The sequence below is a fragment of the Balaenoptera musculus genome, chromosome 20 (genome assembly GCF_009873245.2).
Source record: "Balaenoptera musculus isolate JJ_BM4_2016_0621 chromosome 20, mBalMus1.pri.v3, whole genome shotgun sequence".
Taxonomy (NCBI): Eukaryota; Metazoa; Chordata; class Mammalia; order Artiodactyla; family Balaenopteridae; genus Balaenoptera; species Balaenoptera musculus.
The window spans coordinates 14,637,600-14,650,438 of NC_045804.1; the positions used below are offsets into that span (position 1 = coordinate 14,637,600).

Here is a 12,839-nt window from a genome sequence, read left to right on the forward strand (position 1 = left end):
AATGTTACTAAAGAAAGGAATGATAAAGACATGAAGCCTGTGGGTTTTAAAAGTTTGATCAAATTAGGTTTTTCCAAGTCTGCAAAGGCTACATGTGATGGTATAGCAGAAATGAACATGAAGGGACAATGCATCTTGGATTCCATTGCTCTAAGAGAAACCTTTCCTTTGGGGGGAATGAAAATCAGGAGTGACTTGTTAAAACTGACTCTGAAAAGCAGAGTTCAGCTTTCAGGGAACTGCTCCCCAGGGTGAAGGGGGCTTCGACCGCTCTCAGGAGGGGGCGCCTCCCAGGGAATCCCCCCTACACACCCCACACCCTTATTTTCGGTAATATTTCCTAGCTTGTGCTTGTTTGTTGAAGGCACATGGCTTGGGAGGGATATTGGGGCCAGAGCTGCTGGATCGCTCCATCCTCAGGATGCTCTTCTTTCTTCCTTCCTTCCTTCCTTCCCTCCTTCCTTCCTTCCTTCCTTCCTTCCTCCCTCCCTCCCTCCCTCTCTTTCTTTCTTTCTTTCTTTCTTTCTTTTCTTTCCTTTCTTTCTTTCTTCTTTCTTTTCTTTCTTTCTTTTCTTTCTTTCATTTTTGGCTGTGTTGGGTCTTTGTTTCTCTGCGAGGGCTTTCTCCAGTTGTGGCGAGCGGGGGCCACTCTTCATCGCGGTGCGCGGACCTCTCACTGTCGCGGCCTCTCCCGTTGCGAAGCACGGGCTCCAGACGCACAGGCTCAGTAGCTGTGGCTCACGGGCTTAGTTGCTCCGCGGCATGTGGGATCCTCCCAGACCACGGCTCGAACCCGTGTCCCCTGCATTGGCAGGCAGATTCTCAACCACTGTGCCACCAGGGAAGCCCCAGGATGCTCTTCTTGAAGCAACACAGAGCGGTGGTTCTGAGCTCCTTGTCCTTGGGCAAGTCCTTAACCTCCTCACTAACTAACTCCTCTCTCAGGTGGGGAGACAGATGGCACCTACTTGGTGGCTTAAATGAGTTAATACATGAAAGGCACTCGGAAAACATCAGGTGCCAAACAAGCTCTAAGTGTTAACTATTGTTATTTTTACCGACATTATCACTGCCTTCACTGCTGCTGCTCTTGGAGGGTTTAGAATGTGAGCGGCTGAGGTGTTTGGTTGACCCATCCTACAGCTTGAGGCCGGCAGGTCCTCCCAGAACAGATGGAAGGGAAAGGGCCATTCCTGGTTCCAGACACACAGCCAGGTTCTAGTGCAGCGGATAAGGGGAAAGGACCACCGTTCACGGGGCTGGAACCGTGGCCAGAAGGTGGAGAGGATCTGAACCTTGGAAACTGGCCGTGCACCTCCTGTCTTTGAGCCCTGCCCGCTCCACACACACCTCACCATGGGGTGGGGGGTGGTCTCCTTCCTTCCCTACAGGCCACAGAGCAAGGCCTCCCCCCACCACTCCTCATCCCCACCCGACGCTGCTGTCCCCAGGGCCTGTCCTCGGGGGGCCACCAGGCCAAGCTCTTTCCAGTTGTTTCATTAACTCTGTTAGGGTAATGTTTGCTCCTTCGTTCCTTCAACAAATACTCATTGTGGGGAAAACTGGAATATTTAGAAAAGGGAAACATTACCCATCGTTCCATCATTCAGAGATAGCCAGGATGACCATTCTGCTACATTTGGTACATTCTTGGTGCATTCTCTCCTAATCTTTTTTCTTATGGATAAAAATTAATTAAAAACGTATAGCTCCTTTTTCAAACCCTTAAAGAGTTGGGCAGATTGACTGTTTAGACTTGAGAAGGCAATCAGAGGTTCCCTAGCAGGACCCTGCTGTGTTTAGATGCATAAGCCAAAGCCCAGACAGGGCGTGATGTGCCAGAGATCACTCAGCAGCCTCGCTTTTCCATGCCGCTCCACAGCTTCTAGGCCAGAGCCAGAGGCTTGCTGTGCGCACCAGCTCTGGGCCCGGCCACCCGCGTTTGGGCCCCGCTCCTTCCTTATCCAGCAGCGAGGCCTTGGGGAGGTTACTAGGCACTCAACACCTTGGGCTCCTCATCCATAGCGTGATGACGGCAGTAGCCTCTCGCCTGTTGGTTGTGGAGATTAAACGCTTCATGTCAGCACTCAGAGAGCACACGTGACACGCAGGAAGCCATCGGTTTTCGTTGCTGCTGCTGCTGCTGCAAAGCTTGATTAGTAAAATCCTCCTGAAGGGGTTTGGTGGGGACCCTCGTCTGTCAGCCAGGTTTTTCTCTTCCATGCCTGGGACCAGTGACCTCAGAGCAGTGCCTGCAGGGGTGTCAGCAGTGTCAGAATGAGCCAAGGCTGGGGACCGTGACCCCTCAGGTTCAGTTTAATTAATTTAGTCTTCAGGGCTTTTGCTACACGGAGTTTGTCTGCAGATGGTCATTGAGCGTCCACGTGGACAGAGTGCCGTGTGGCACCATTTTTGCCCTGTTTCAAGATACCCGATTAACAACCCGAGTTTCCACCAAAGGGCTTGGATTCTGTGGAAAGATGACCATGTCCCCCGGGAAGAGGAAGCTGGTCTGTCTTCAGAGATGCCTGTAGTTGTGTCTGGCACGTCCACCATCTACATTTGCCTTCCAGACCTTGATCTGTGGCGCCTGGTGCCTTTGTTCAGTGATGGGGCTGAAGCTACTCTGCCAGCGGAGTATTGCAGAAAAGTGGAACCAGGGGCAGTCTGTGAACGGCCTGTTCCTCTGGCTACACCCTCATCAAGAGAGCAGCTGCCTGAGGTTGGTCACGGTGACAGGGCCAGACTGTGGGGCTCAGCACTGAGAAGAATGGCACATATACTCTCTGACCAGATCTGTGTTGCACAAGGAAAAAATACCTTTTGTGGGAAGGGGAAAAAAATACTCATTTGTGGAACTTGGGTGGGGTGGGGAGGAGAGACTCTGATTTGGGACTGTGTTGACCTTGAAAGGTGGAGCTGTTTCCGAGAACAGTTACAGGTAGACAAAACCAAAAATGACATCTGTCCTAAAGGACACATCCAATTACAAGGAATAATACTAGTTTTCTGCAGTATCTGAGTGAGCAATATGGCACCAGTCTGTTTGCCAGGAACGAAACGGTCACTAATGTGGTTGTCTAAGAGCTGAATAACTCAAACATCTGTTCTTGGTAAAATCTGTATATTATTAAATCTTCCATTTTAAGAGCTTTTGTTTTTTGGATGCCAAATGTTGGCTTTCAGAGTGAAAACCAGCCATCAGTTACGGGTACAGGGAAGTGGAGGAGCAGGTAACGTGAGCCAGGCCCTGTGAGCAAGGCTTTAGGGCCTCTTACCTCCTCCTGAGCAACCCCGGCCCCATTAAACCTGTTCCAGTGAGACTGAGGCCTTTTAGTTATTTTAATAGTAAACATGACAGTGAACTGCTGAGTGAAAGTACTAGATTTATTCGAGCATGGTAGGACTGCTTCTGAGGCCATGGGGTCTATTAAATCAACTACCAGGGAGAAGGCGGAAGAACCTCTGTTCTACTCGTCTCTGGTGACACGTACCAGGGCATGTGTACTGTCTCTGCTGGCATCAAGGTCTGCTCTGCACCAGGTGGCCCAAGCCATCGTTACTCTTCTTCAGGCATAAACTTCCAGAGGACAGGGATTCACTTCAGTGTCTTGAGCTCTGATAGCTTGCGTTAAGAACTAAATAAACATTTTGAGGTGGAGTGAGCAGTAGCTTTTGCCACAGTCTGAGTAGCAGTGGTGGTAACTGATCCTTCCCTCACAAGGCTGAAGAGAAACAGAAAAACAGCCCTCCGAGCTCCTCAAGTCCTTGTGTGAAGACTGACTGAAGTTTGTCATGTTCATTGTCAGTTGTGTTTCCCTTGTTGCCAGTGACGGGCCGGTTTTATAGGGACTTGTTGGTAATCAGGTGCCACCCTTCGCCACTGGACAGCCTCACAACGTGAAGACCCCTCATGTGATGGAGATTGTTACGGACCGCATGTCTGTGTTCCCTCCAAACTCATATGTTGAGGCACTAACCTGCAATGTGATGGTATTTAGAGATGGGGCCTTTGGGGTGATTAAGTTTAGATGAGGTCATGGTGGGATTAGTGCCCTCATGAGAAGAGAGACCAGAGAGATAGCTTGCTCGCTGTGCCACATGAGGACACGGGGAAGGCGGTCTTTGGGGTGATTAAGTTTAGATGAGGTCATGGTGGGATTAGTGCCCTCATGAGAAGAGAGACCAGAGAGATAGCTTGCTCGCTGTGCCACATGAGGACACGGGGAAGGCGGTTGTCTGCAGGCCAGGAACTGAGCCCTCACCAAGAATGAATCGGCCAGCACCTTGATCTTGGACTTCCAACCTCCAGAACTGTGCCAAATAAATGTTGTTTCAGCCACACAGTTTGTGGTATTTTGTTACAGCAGCCTAAGAAGACTAAGACAAGACCCTTTGTATTCATGCCCTTTCCAGAGAACCTCTCAGGACTGGCTGCCTTACGCCTATTTAAAGATTTAAAAAATTGCCTTGCTCCTTAACTTCTGGTTTTTGTCCTTGAGCACTACCAAGACCAGATGGTTACAGGAAGCAACATTTTAAATGAAATGCCTCACAAGCAAGTCTTAACCTTTGTCAAGAGCCCAGAAGAAAAAGCTCTGTTCCTGCACTCACCCAGGTGAGGAGCATGCAGCTCGTTAGGGTTAGGGTGCCACTCAGAGCACAGTGTCTGTCCCCTCTTCACAGTGTTGCTACATTTGTCCTCAGTGAGAAGACCACCTTTCTAGTAACTGCTGATTTCGTCTTTCAGTCCTGCAAGGTGGGAGCTCCTGACTCACCCTTTATGTAACCATGTGGTTTCGGCTCCAGTTACGTGCACTCCAAGGTTTTCAGGGAGCTTTTTCCCACTGAGTCATTGTCACAGAAGCGTGTTTTTCTTTGCACCTAATGTTAAAATTGTCATCTTACCCTCATCTAAATGCAAGCACGTCATATTAAGATAACTTGTTTGAATGTTTGCAGTTTATATCTGTATTTAAAGATTCTCAAACCATTCTTGACTCCTTCATATCTTCACTGAGAATGGGGGCTGAGCAAGGCCCCGTGGGTGGGCCTCATGGAGCATCTACAATGATATAAAAAACAGGCTTCATCCCCTGTGCAGAAGCTTGGTCAGATGTCCTCGCCTTGCCCGCTCCCCAGCCTGGACAGGGCTCTCTGGCTGCCCAGTGCAGCCTCTTCCCTCTGGCCCTGTGTCCTCCTCTGGTCTGGTCCCCGTCGGCTATGGCAACAGCAGCAAGCTAGGCTGTAGCCCAGAGTGGTAAGAAGAAGGAAGTGGCTGGTGATGGATGAGAAAGGGGAGAGCCCTGCCAGGATGCACCAAGCGCCAGGCTGGACAAGCCGTGCAGCCTCCCCTGTACAGACGAGGAGGCCGGTGCCCAGACATCGAGAAACTTCCAGGGGAACTCAAGCCCCGGTCCACGTGACTGGGCTGCATGTGCTTTTCCCTCTTCCCAGCGTCAGCTCCCGGCAGCGGGGCCAGACCACACGTCACTGAGTAGAATGTCCCGATGAGTGGGGTGTGGGCCAGCTGTTTACCAAACCTGTGTCCATATCCCCTCATTTAAAAAACAGACAAACAGAACCTTCCACTTTATTATAACAAGTAAAATTCTGGTGCCTTTAATATGACAACCTTCGAAGGCAATACATACTAGTAATATTTATTGGAAACCTGACTGGGACTTTCAAAGGAAATGATTATGTCTGAATACATACCGCTACCAGGTAGTTTGAGGCTATTGATTCTCAAGTTAAATAAAGCTGGAGATATACAAGAAGAAATATCTTCTTTATTGATGTTCCATTTATATTGACTTTAAAATCTACTAATATCAAGCTTTTTGCCCTAATTCCCTTTCTACTGGAAGTGATTAATGACTAAATGTCTTTATTAAAGCAGATGTGCCCTTTATTTCCAGTAACACTGCCTCTGAAGAGCAAGCTAATTAATGATTTTTAAATGTTTAATGTAAGCAAGAAATAAAGCAGTTTTGTGTGTTGCTGCAAAGAAGACATTTACAACTGATCTACATATCACTTAATTAAACCAGGTCATTCACAGAAAATAATTATCTTCAATTATGATAAAAAGAATTTGGTGAAAGCAAAATGGAAATTATTCTGCCTTTAGTGAGGAGTTACACCATTAGCGCTTATTGAAGTTAAGAAAACTATTATCTGAGGTGGTGGCCAAACAGGGGATAAGTTATTTACTGTAATTGCTTGAAAATGCGGCTGTGTGTGAACAGTGGTTTTAGATTAATTTCCTGCTTCCTTTTAGATATTGTCATTTGTCTTATGAGGATCTATAAAACTTTATTAACATTTAAACACCCACTTGAAGGACCATGTTTTTTTTTTTTTTTTCACTGTATTATTGATTTATTCTTTTTGCATTTTACAAAAGTTACACTTGTTGAATATACTGTTAGTACCCACAAGCCAGCTAGCGGATCTGTTTTGGATTTTTTTTTTAATTTTTGAATTTTATTTTTTTTTAATACAGCAGGTTCTTACTAGTCATCAGTTTTATACACATCAGTGTATACATGTCAATCCCAATCTCCCAATTCATCACCCGCCCACCCCCCCGCACTTTCCCCCTTGGTGTCCATATGTTTGTTCTCTGCATCTGTGTCTCAACTTCTGCCCTGCAAACCGGTTCATCTGTACCATTTTTCTAGGTTCCACATACATGCGTTAATATACGATATTTGTCTTTCTCTTTCTGACTTACTTCACTCTATGACAGTCTCTAGATCCATCCACGTCTCAACAAATGACCCAATTTTGTTATTTTTTATGGCTGAGTAATATTCCATTGTGTATATGTACCACATCTTCTTTATCTATTCGTCTGTTGATGGGCGTTTAGGTTGCTTCCATGACCTGGCTGTTGTAAATAGTGCTGCAGTGAACATTGGGGTGCATGTGAGGACCGTGTTTTGATGGGAAGTCCTTGAGGTGTTACGGAGCTTGGACTCTGTAAAGTCACAGCATAGTCTGTCCCACCTGCTGAATCATAGGACCCTGGGGTAGAAAAGGTCGTGAGATGACTGACCCCATTTGCATTTTAGACTTCTGGGCAGTGGCCACTTCTGCTGGTGGGCCTTCCCAGTGAAATTCCGCAAAGCCAAAAGCCTCTAAGATAAGCTCTCGTTGACATGAGTGTCTTTTTTAAGGAACAGGTGGTTTTTTTTGTTTGTTTTTTAACATCTTTATTGGAGTATAATTGCTTTACAATGGTGTGTTAGTTTCTGCTTTATAACCAAGTGAATCAGCTATACATATACATATATCCCCATATCTCCTCCCTCTTTCGTCTCCCTCCCACCCTCCCTAACCCACCCCTCTAGGTGGTCGCAGAGCACCGAGCTGATCTCCCTGTGCTATGCGGCTGCTTCCCACTAGCTATCTATTTTTTATTTGGCAGTGTATATATGTCCATGCCACTCTCTCACTTCGTCCCAGCTTACCCTTCCCCCTCCCCATGTCCTCAAGTCCATTCTCTACATCTGCGTCATTAAGGAACAGGTTTTTCAACTAAGGTACAAAGTGGTTACCCAACTTTATCTAGATAATCCTGGGGCTTGAACACGAATTCTTTTGATTCCATTCCTACACAATTTCCAGAAAGAAGAGGTTTCTAAAAGGTTTTGTCACCATGCTTATCATACCAAGCTAAACCTGAACCATTTTCTGTGCCCCTCCCCTCCCCCACCCCCAAACAATAGATAATTTTAAGAAAGACAGTGGTTCTCACTTGTGTCTTTAAAGAGCCCAGCTTGCTGTGAAGTCTCTGCACCTCTCTTCTGCCTCTAACCAGCTGGGACAACGCAGACTTCCTCCTGGCTTTGCCCTGGCGCAAACCATCTCCTCCTGCTGGGAGTGTGTGTCTTACCAAAAGTGAGAAGAACCCAGAGGACAGGACCCTGAGCTCACTGTGACCATTTTAACAGATGCTGAAATACTGGCAATTTGCCAGACGCTTGAACTGTTTCCAGAAACTTTTCTTTTCACAGTCTCTTCTTGCATGCATTGGTAGTACAGGCAATATATATAGACTTTCAATGTGGTACCTACTTAGATACTTTAAAATATAAATTTTAATCTGTCACTTATAGTTATGTTTTTCTGGGGGGGGAAAAAACCTTCTGTTTTTTCTCCATTTCTCCAGGACTCTGGATCGATTTGGAAATGTCCTACAACGGGTCCTTTCTGATGACTCTTGAGACCAAAATGAATTTGACCAAACTAGGTAAAGAGCCTCTTGTTGAAGCCCTGAAGGTTGGAGAGATTGGCAAAGAAGGGTAAGGGGCTATATGAATTTACTAACCCAACCCTGGGGAACCACCTTCTTCCTCTAGCCCTTGAGAAGCAGCTTTGATGTGTATAGCCCCAATGTTGAGCACAAGCTTCATGTAAGTGCTTCCTGGCCCCGGAGGATTTCAGGGAATGGTTTCCTGGTTTCACCCGCTGCAGACCGTGAGTCCCCGCCTCTGCTCAGTGCCGTAGGCCTCGGTGCTGCCAGTGGAGCATACAGTGTCGATTACCTGGAAATCATCCCTGACTCAGACCAGCCGGGCAGGCTGCACAATAAAATGCTTTGTGAAGAGAAGCATCATCCAGAAGCTTCCTCCTTCAGGTTGCAGCCACAAACAGCACTATGTGGGCCAGGCTGAGGTGCTTCAAGGGGGCTGCCTGCTTTAATCACAGAGTCAGAATTATTTACAATTAGACGATTGATTTTGTAGCCAAGAGGGTGCTCCTAAAGTGTTTTGAGACACCTTTCCCCTAAATAATACAATATCTGTTTTCTTAGTAAATTCCTCTTTTTGTAGAAGATACTGCATCTGTTGCCGAGTTTGTCTAATTTAGTAAATATTCCCAATTTGTGAGATAGTTAATGAAGCTGATTTTTTTTCTTGGATGCCTGGAAAGGATAAGCCGGAACTTTCACATTCCCACACACCTTAAAAATGACTGCTTCAGACTACATATTTAAATTATATTATTGTTTTTAACCAAACTAAAAATGCTGATTGGAGTCTGCTTCTCACATCTTTAGCCCCTTTGCATGGAATTGGCAGTACGACGATAGGAAAATGCCACAAGGAGCCACCTTCTCAGCATCTAAATATAAATATAAGACACAGGCTCTTAGATGTTTGCTTCATTATGATGCTGACCTGATGCTTGTATTCATACTTGTGGTGAAAGCACAGTAGATGGGGGAGTTGGATCATACATTTGAGAACATTCTTTCACTAAGGTGATTCTGAGTTATCCAGGTGACTTAATGAAAATGTTCATATTTTAATTTTTGGAGAATTTCACCTGCTGTATGCAGTCTAACCTGTATCTGTGCTATTTTCCTTTCACTTTTCTACTGTTTTGTTAAAATGTGTTTGGATTCGGCAATCTGTGGATTGTGTTTTCCGGTGAGTGGTATTGATCAGCCCTCCATGTAGCATTTCATACCCCATCAGTGCTGAGTCTCGTTCGGACCCATGTGACACCGCGAGGAAGCTTGTCCTTTCATCATGTTCCCCGACATAAAGGCACCGTTTGTAGACCTGAGAGGATTGAGATCAGGAGCATTTTAAGAGGCTTTCCTGTGGGGAGAGTCGTGCAGACTTCCTTGATTTGTATTGCCGGGGTCCTGATCTAGCCCTCTAGGCAGACTCAGCTTCTGTCCCCAGCTGCCCCGACTCCGGCGCAATGCCCAGCTGAGCGCCATCAGGCCAGCCTTGGGACAGCAAAGTTGCAGAACCAGCTGCCAGTAAAACCAAGCACCTTAGGCAGAAGCAGTCTTGAAAATGAGCTCTAACTAACCGGGAGCAGGACAGAGCAGACTTCGGTCAGGAGCATTTGTGCAGGGAGCCCTTTCTGGAAACAGCCCTGTGCTGGCCCAGGGCTGCTGGGACTCCATTGGAAAGAGGGGTCTTGGGAGCAGGTGGGGCCCCACCACAGCCAGGTCCCTGAGATCCTTGCCACTGAGGCGTTCCATGTTCACTGTTATTCATGCAGCTCTCTTGGCACAATTTCAAGTTCATAAACTCAGCTGATCGGAGGACAGACACGTTTCTGAGCAAGCAGTGCTTCTCTAGACTGCATGAAAAAAGTCCTCTGTGTTAGGAATGTAATGGTATTATATTTAATTTATAATATATATCTAAAGTACCATTTTTTTTCCAGTAGAGTCTGGTATAAAATGTTTTGCTTCTTCCTGTGAGGGTGTTAAATTTTATGTTGAGGTGTAATTGGCTGTCATTTAATTTTAAAAGCACTTGGGAGGAAAACGCCTGGATAAATGAACCCTTAACCCATTTTTGCATAAAGGACCCCCTTGGGAATCTGAGAGCTCTGGATCCTTCCCCCAGAGAATGCCGACACATGCACCATTTGGCTCACAATCTCTGGGAGCTTCGAGAGCCTCTCAAAAGCCCATCCATAGCTAAGAGCCTGACCCCAGAAGTGATTCTAGCCTCACTCCTCCTCCTCAGTCAGGAGCTATGGAATCGCCCTGAGGCTGAATGCCGGAGGACAGGCAGAGTCCCTGCACCTGTGGCTGTTGCTGAGCCTGTGATCTTTGGTTTCCTTGAGGAAGCCTCTCCTAGAGCAGCACGTGTGAATGGTGGGTCTGCAGCAGCCCTTTCCTCCAGGCCCTCCCTTCAGCCCGTGGCCGCCTGTCCAGGGCCTCACTTCTGGGCAAGGGCTTGTCCCCTGCCGTCCCGCTCTGGCAGGGCCTCTGCTTTGTCTCGCTGCTTTTGTCTGTCCCCCTTCAAGTGTGCAAATGACTGTGCCCCTGGGGAGTACCTGAGGAGGTGCTGCTCAGCCTGTGGGAAGTCCTGCTTACTGTAGAAAGTTCATGAGGACCCTGAGGCTGGTGGTAAGAAATTGAAGTCTGTGTCGCTTCACTCTAGTGAAGGCCTTTCCCTTTGAAATGTGGGTACCCTTTATATTTCAGACATTTTTCCTTGAGTCTTTGTATTTCCCGAACAGTCTTCTTGTTACACATTGTAGCTACAGTGACTTTGGGCTGATAAGGCACTCAAAATGGAATTCAGGTGGTGAGCTGGGCAGTCTGAACTTTAGGAATTGGCCTGAAGGGGACCCAAGCGAGTCGGGAAGGGGAATGTGCTGCTCGTTGGCTGCTATTTATTTATTTATTTATGGCTATGTTGGGTCTTCGTTTCTGTGCGACGGCTTTCTCTAGTTGCGGCAAGTGGGGGCCGCTCTTCATCGCGGTGCGCAGGCCTCTCACTGTCGTGGCCTCTCTTGTTGCGGAGCACAGGCTCCAGACGCGCAGGCTCAGTAATTGTGGCTCACGGGCCTAGTTGCTCCGCGGCATGCGGGATCCTCCCAGACCAGGGCTCGAACCTGTGTCCCCTGCATTGGCAGGCAGACTCCCAACCACTGCGCCACCAGGGAAGCCCGTTGGCTGCTATTTAAATGCACATCGGGGCGAGCATTTCCTGGAAGGCCCTTGGCCTGTCCGTGCTCTACCACGGCAGCCTGGGCTGGTGTGCACGTCCCTGTATGGGCCACCACCACCCCACCCCCCCGACCTCTGTATTGGGCCACTAGTCCCCGGTGTACCCGGGTCCACCACCCCGCCCCGAGGCCCTGATATTCTGGGAGCCCAGTGCTTGTCGCTCACGCCGTGACTCAGTCTAGCTCTGTGGGTGTACGTGCACGTGTGTGTGGCAGATGTATGGGCCCGACTTCTGTTAAAGGAAACGAACGCACTCTCGTGAGCGTGGTCCCCCTCCACGCAGTCCTCACTGGGCTGTTTAATCTAATTATGCAGCCCTGACTTAAAGCATTTTTTGGAGCTGCTTTTTAGAGTTGCCTCCGGAGTCTGTGACATTCCTTTAAGTATTCTGAGTGACAGCAAATCTTCCTACTTTCTAGATGGATTGGATCTTTGAGAAATTGCCAGACGTCGTTCAGAGGTGATGGTGATTATGAGACTAAGAAATTAAATGTTTGGTTCAAGACAGAGAGTATCAGTGATAAAATAACGCACTTTTTCTTATGTGTCCGACTGCAAGCGCATTTCCAAAAAGATTTTTAGCAGAGGCAGCAAAACTGGAATAAGCCCTTTAAGGTGACTCTTGAAAGGATATTACACTTATCTCAGATTCTAAGGTGTGTTTAAAAAAGTAGGCTTATTGCGTTCTAGCACATCTTATATAAGAATGTGCAGGGTGTCTTTCTCTGAAATTCATCATAAAGTTGAGATCACAAAATGCATGTTCAGTTATAAAACTTGAATATCAGCCAAATATTTAATTACACTTTTAATTAGTAAGTATTGGGTGCCGCATAATACAGCTCCCTATGCTGAGAGGAGAGGTACCATTTGGTCACAGTCAGAATTTCATGTCATCTGATCTGTTTTAACTGACAGAACATCGTCTAAATGATTAACTTCAAGCCACAAAATTTGTCCTGTTCTCTGTCCTGTGCAGGCTTAATTCAGGAACCCGAGAGCTCACTGCAGTGCTCAGCCTTTGGCATCTTCTGCCCCAGGTCTGGAGGCTGCCAGATGACAAATACCAGTGGGGACAGCAGGGAGCAGTGGTTCTGCAGGTTTCACTGCGGTCCAGGATACTGAGGCAGCCTGTTGTGCTCTGTACCTTCCTTACCTGGCAGCATGAGGTCTGAGCCAGGGGGCACAGTCGTTTTACTGATGGAGAAGTAAGAGAGGTTTCTGAGATGGTTGTGTTATCTTTGGGGACTTACCTCCCTGACTTTCTTCATCCCAAGACCCAGTGTAGGCTTTCTTGGGAATCCTATTTTACTTTTTATATAAAAGAAGAGCTCTGTGA

At 47.2% G+C, this 12,839-nt stretch overlaps 1 protein-coding gene across 2 annotated transcripts in view; it reads left to right on the forward strand.

Moving 5' to 3' along the window:
* Positions 1 to 12,839, forward strand: part of TEX2 (testis expressed 2) — a 108,906-nt gene that overhangs the window by 85,815 nt on the left and 10,252 nt on the right. For both annotated transcript variants that reach the window (XM_036836572.1, XM_036836573.1), the window contains exon 8: positions 8,180 to 8,312. In XM_036836572.1, the coding sequence (XP_036692467.1) occupies positions 8,180 to 8,312 (133 nt within the window). The remainder of the gene's footprint in view (positions 1 to 8,179; positions 8,313 to 12,839) is intronic.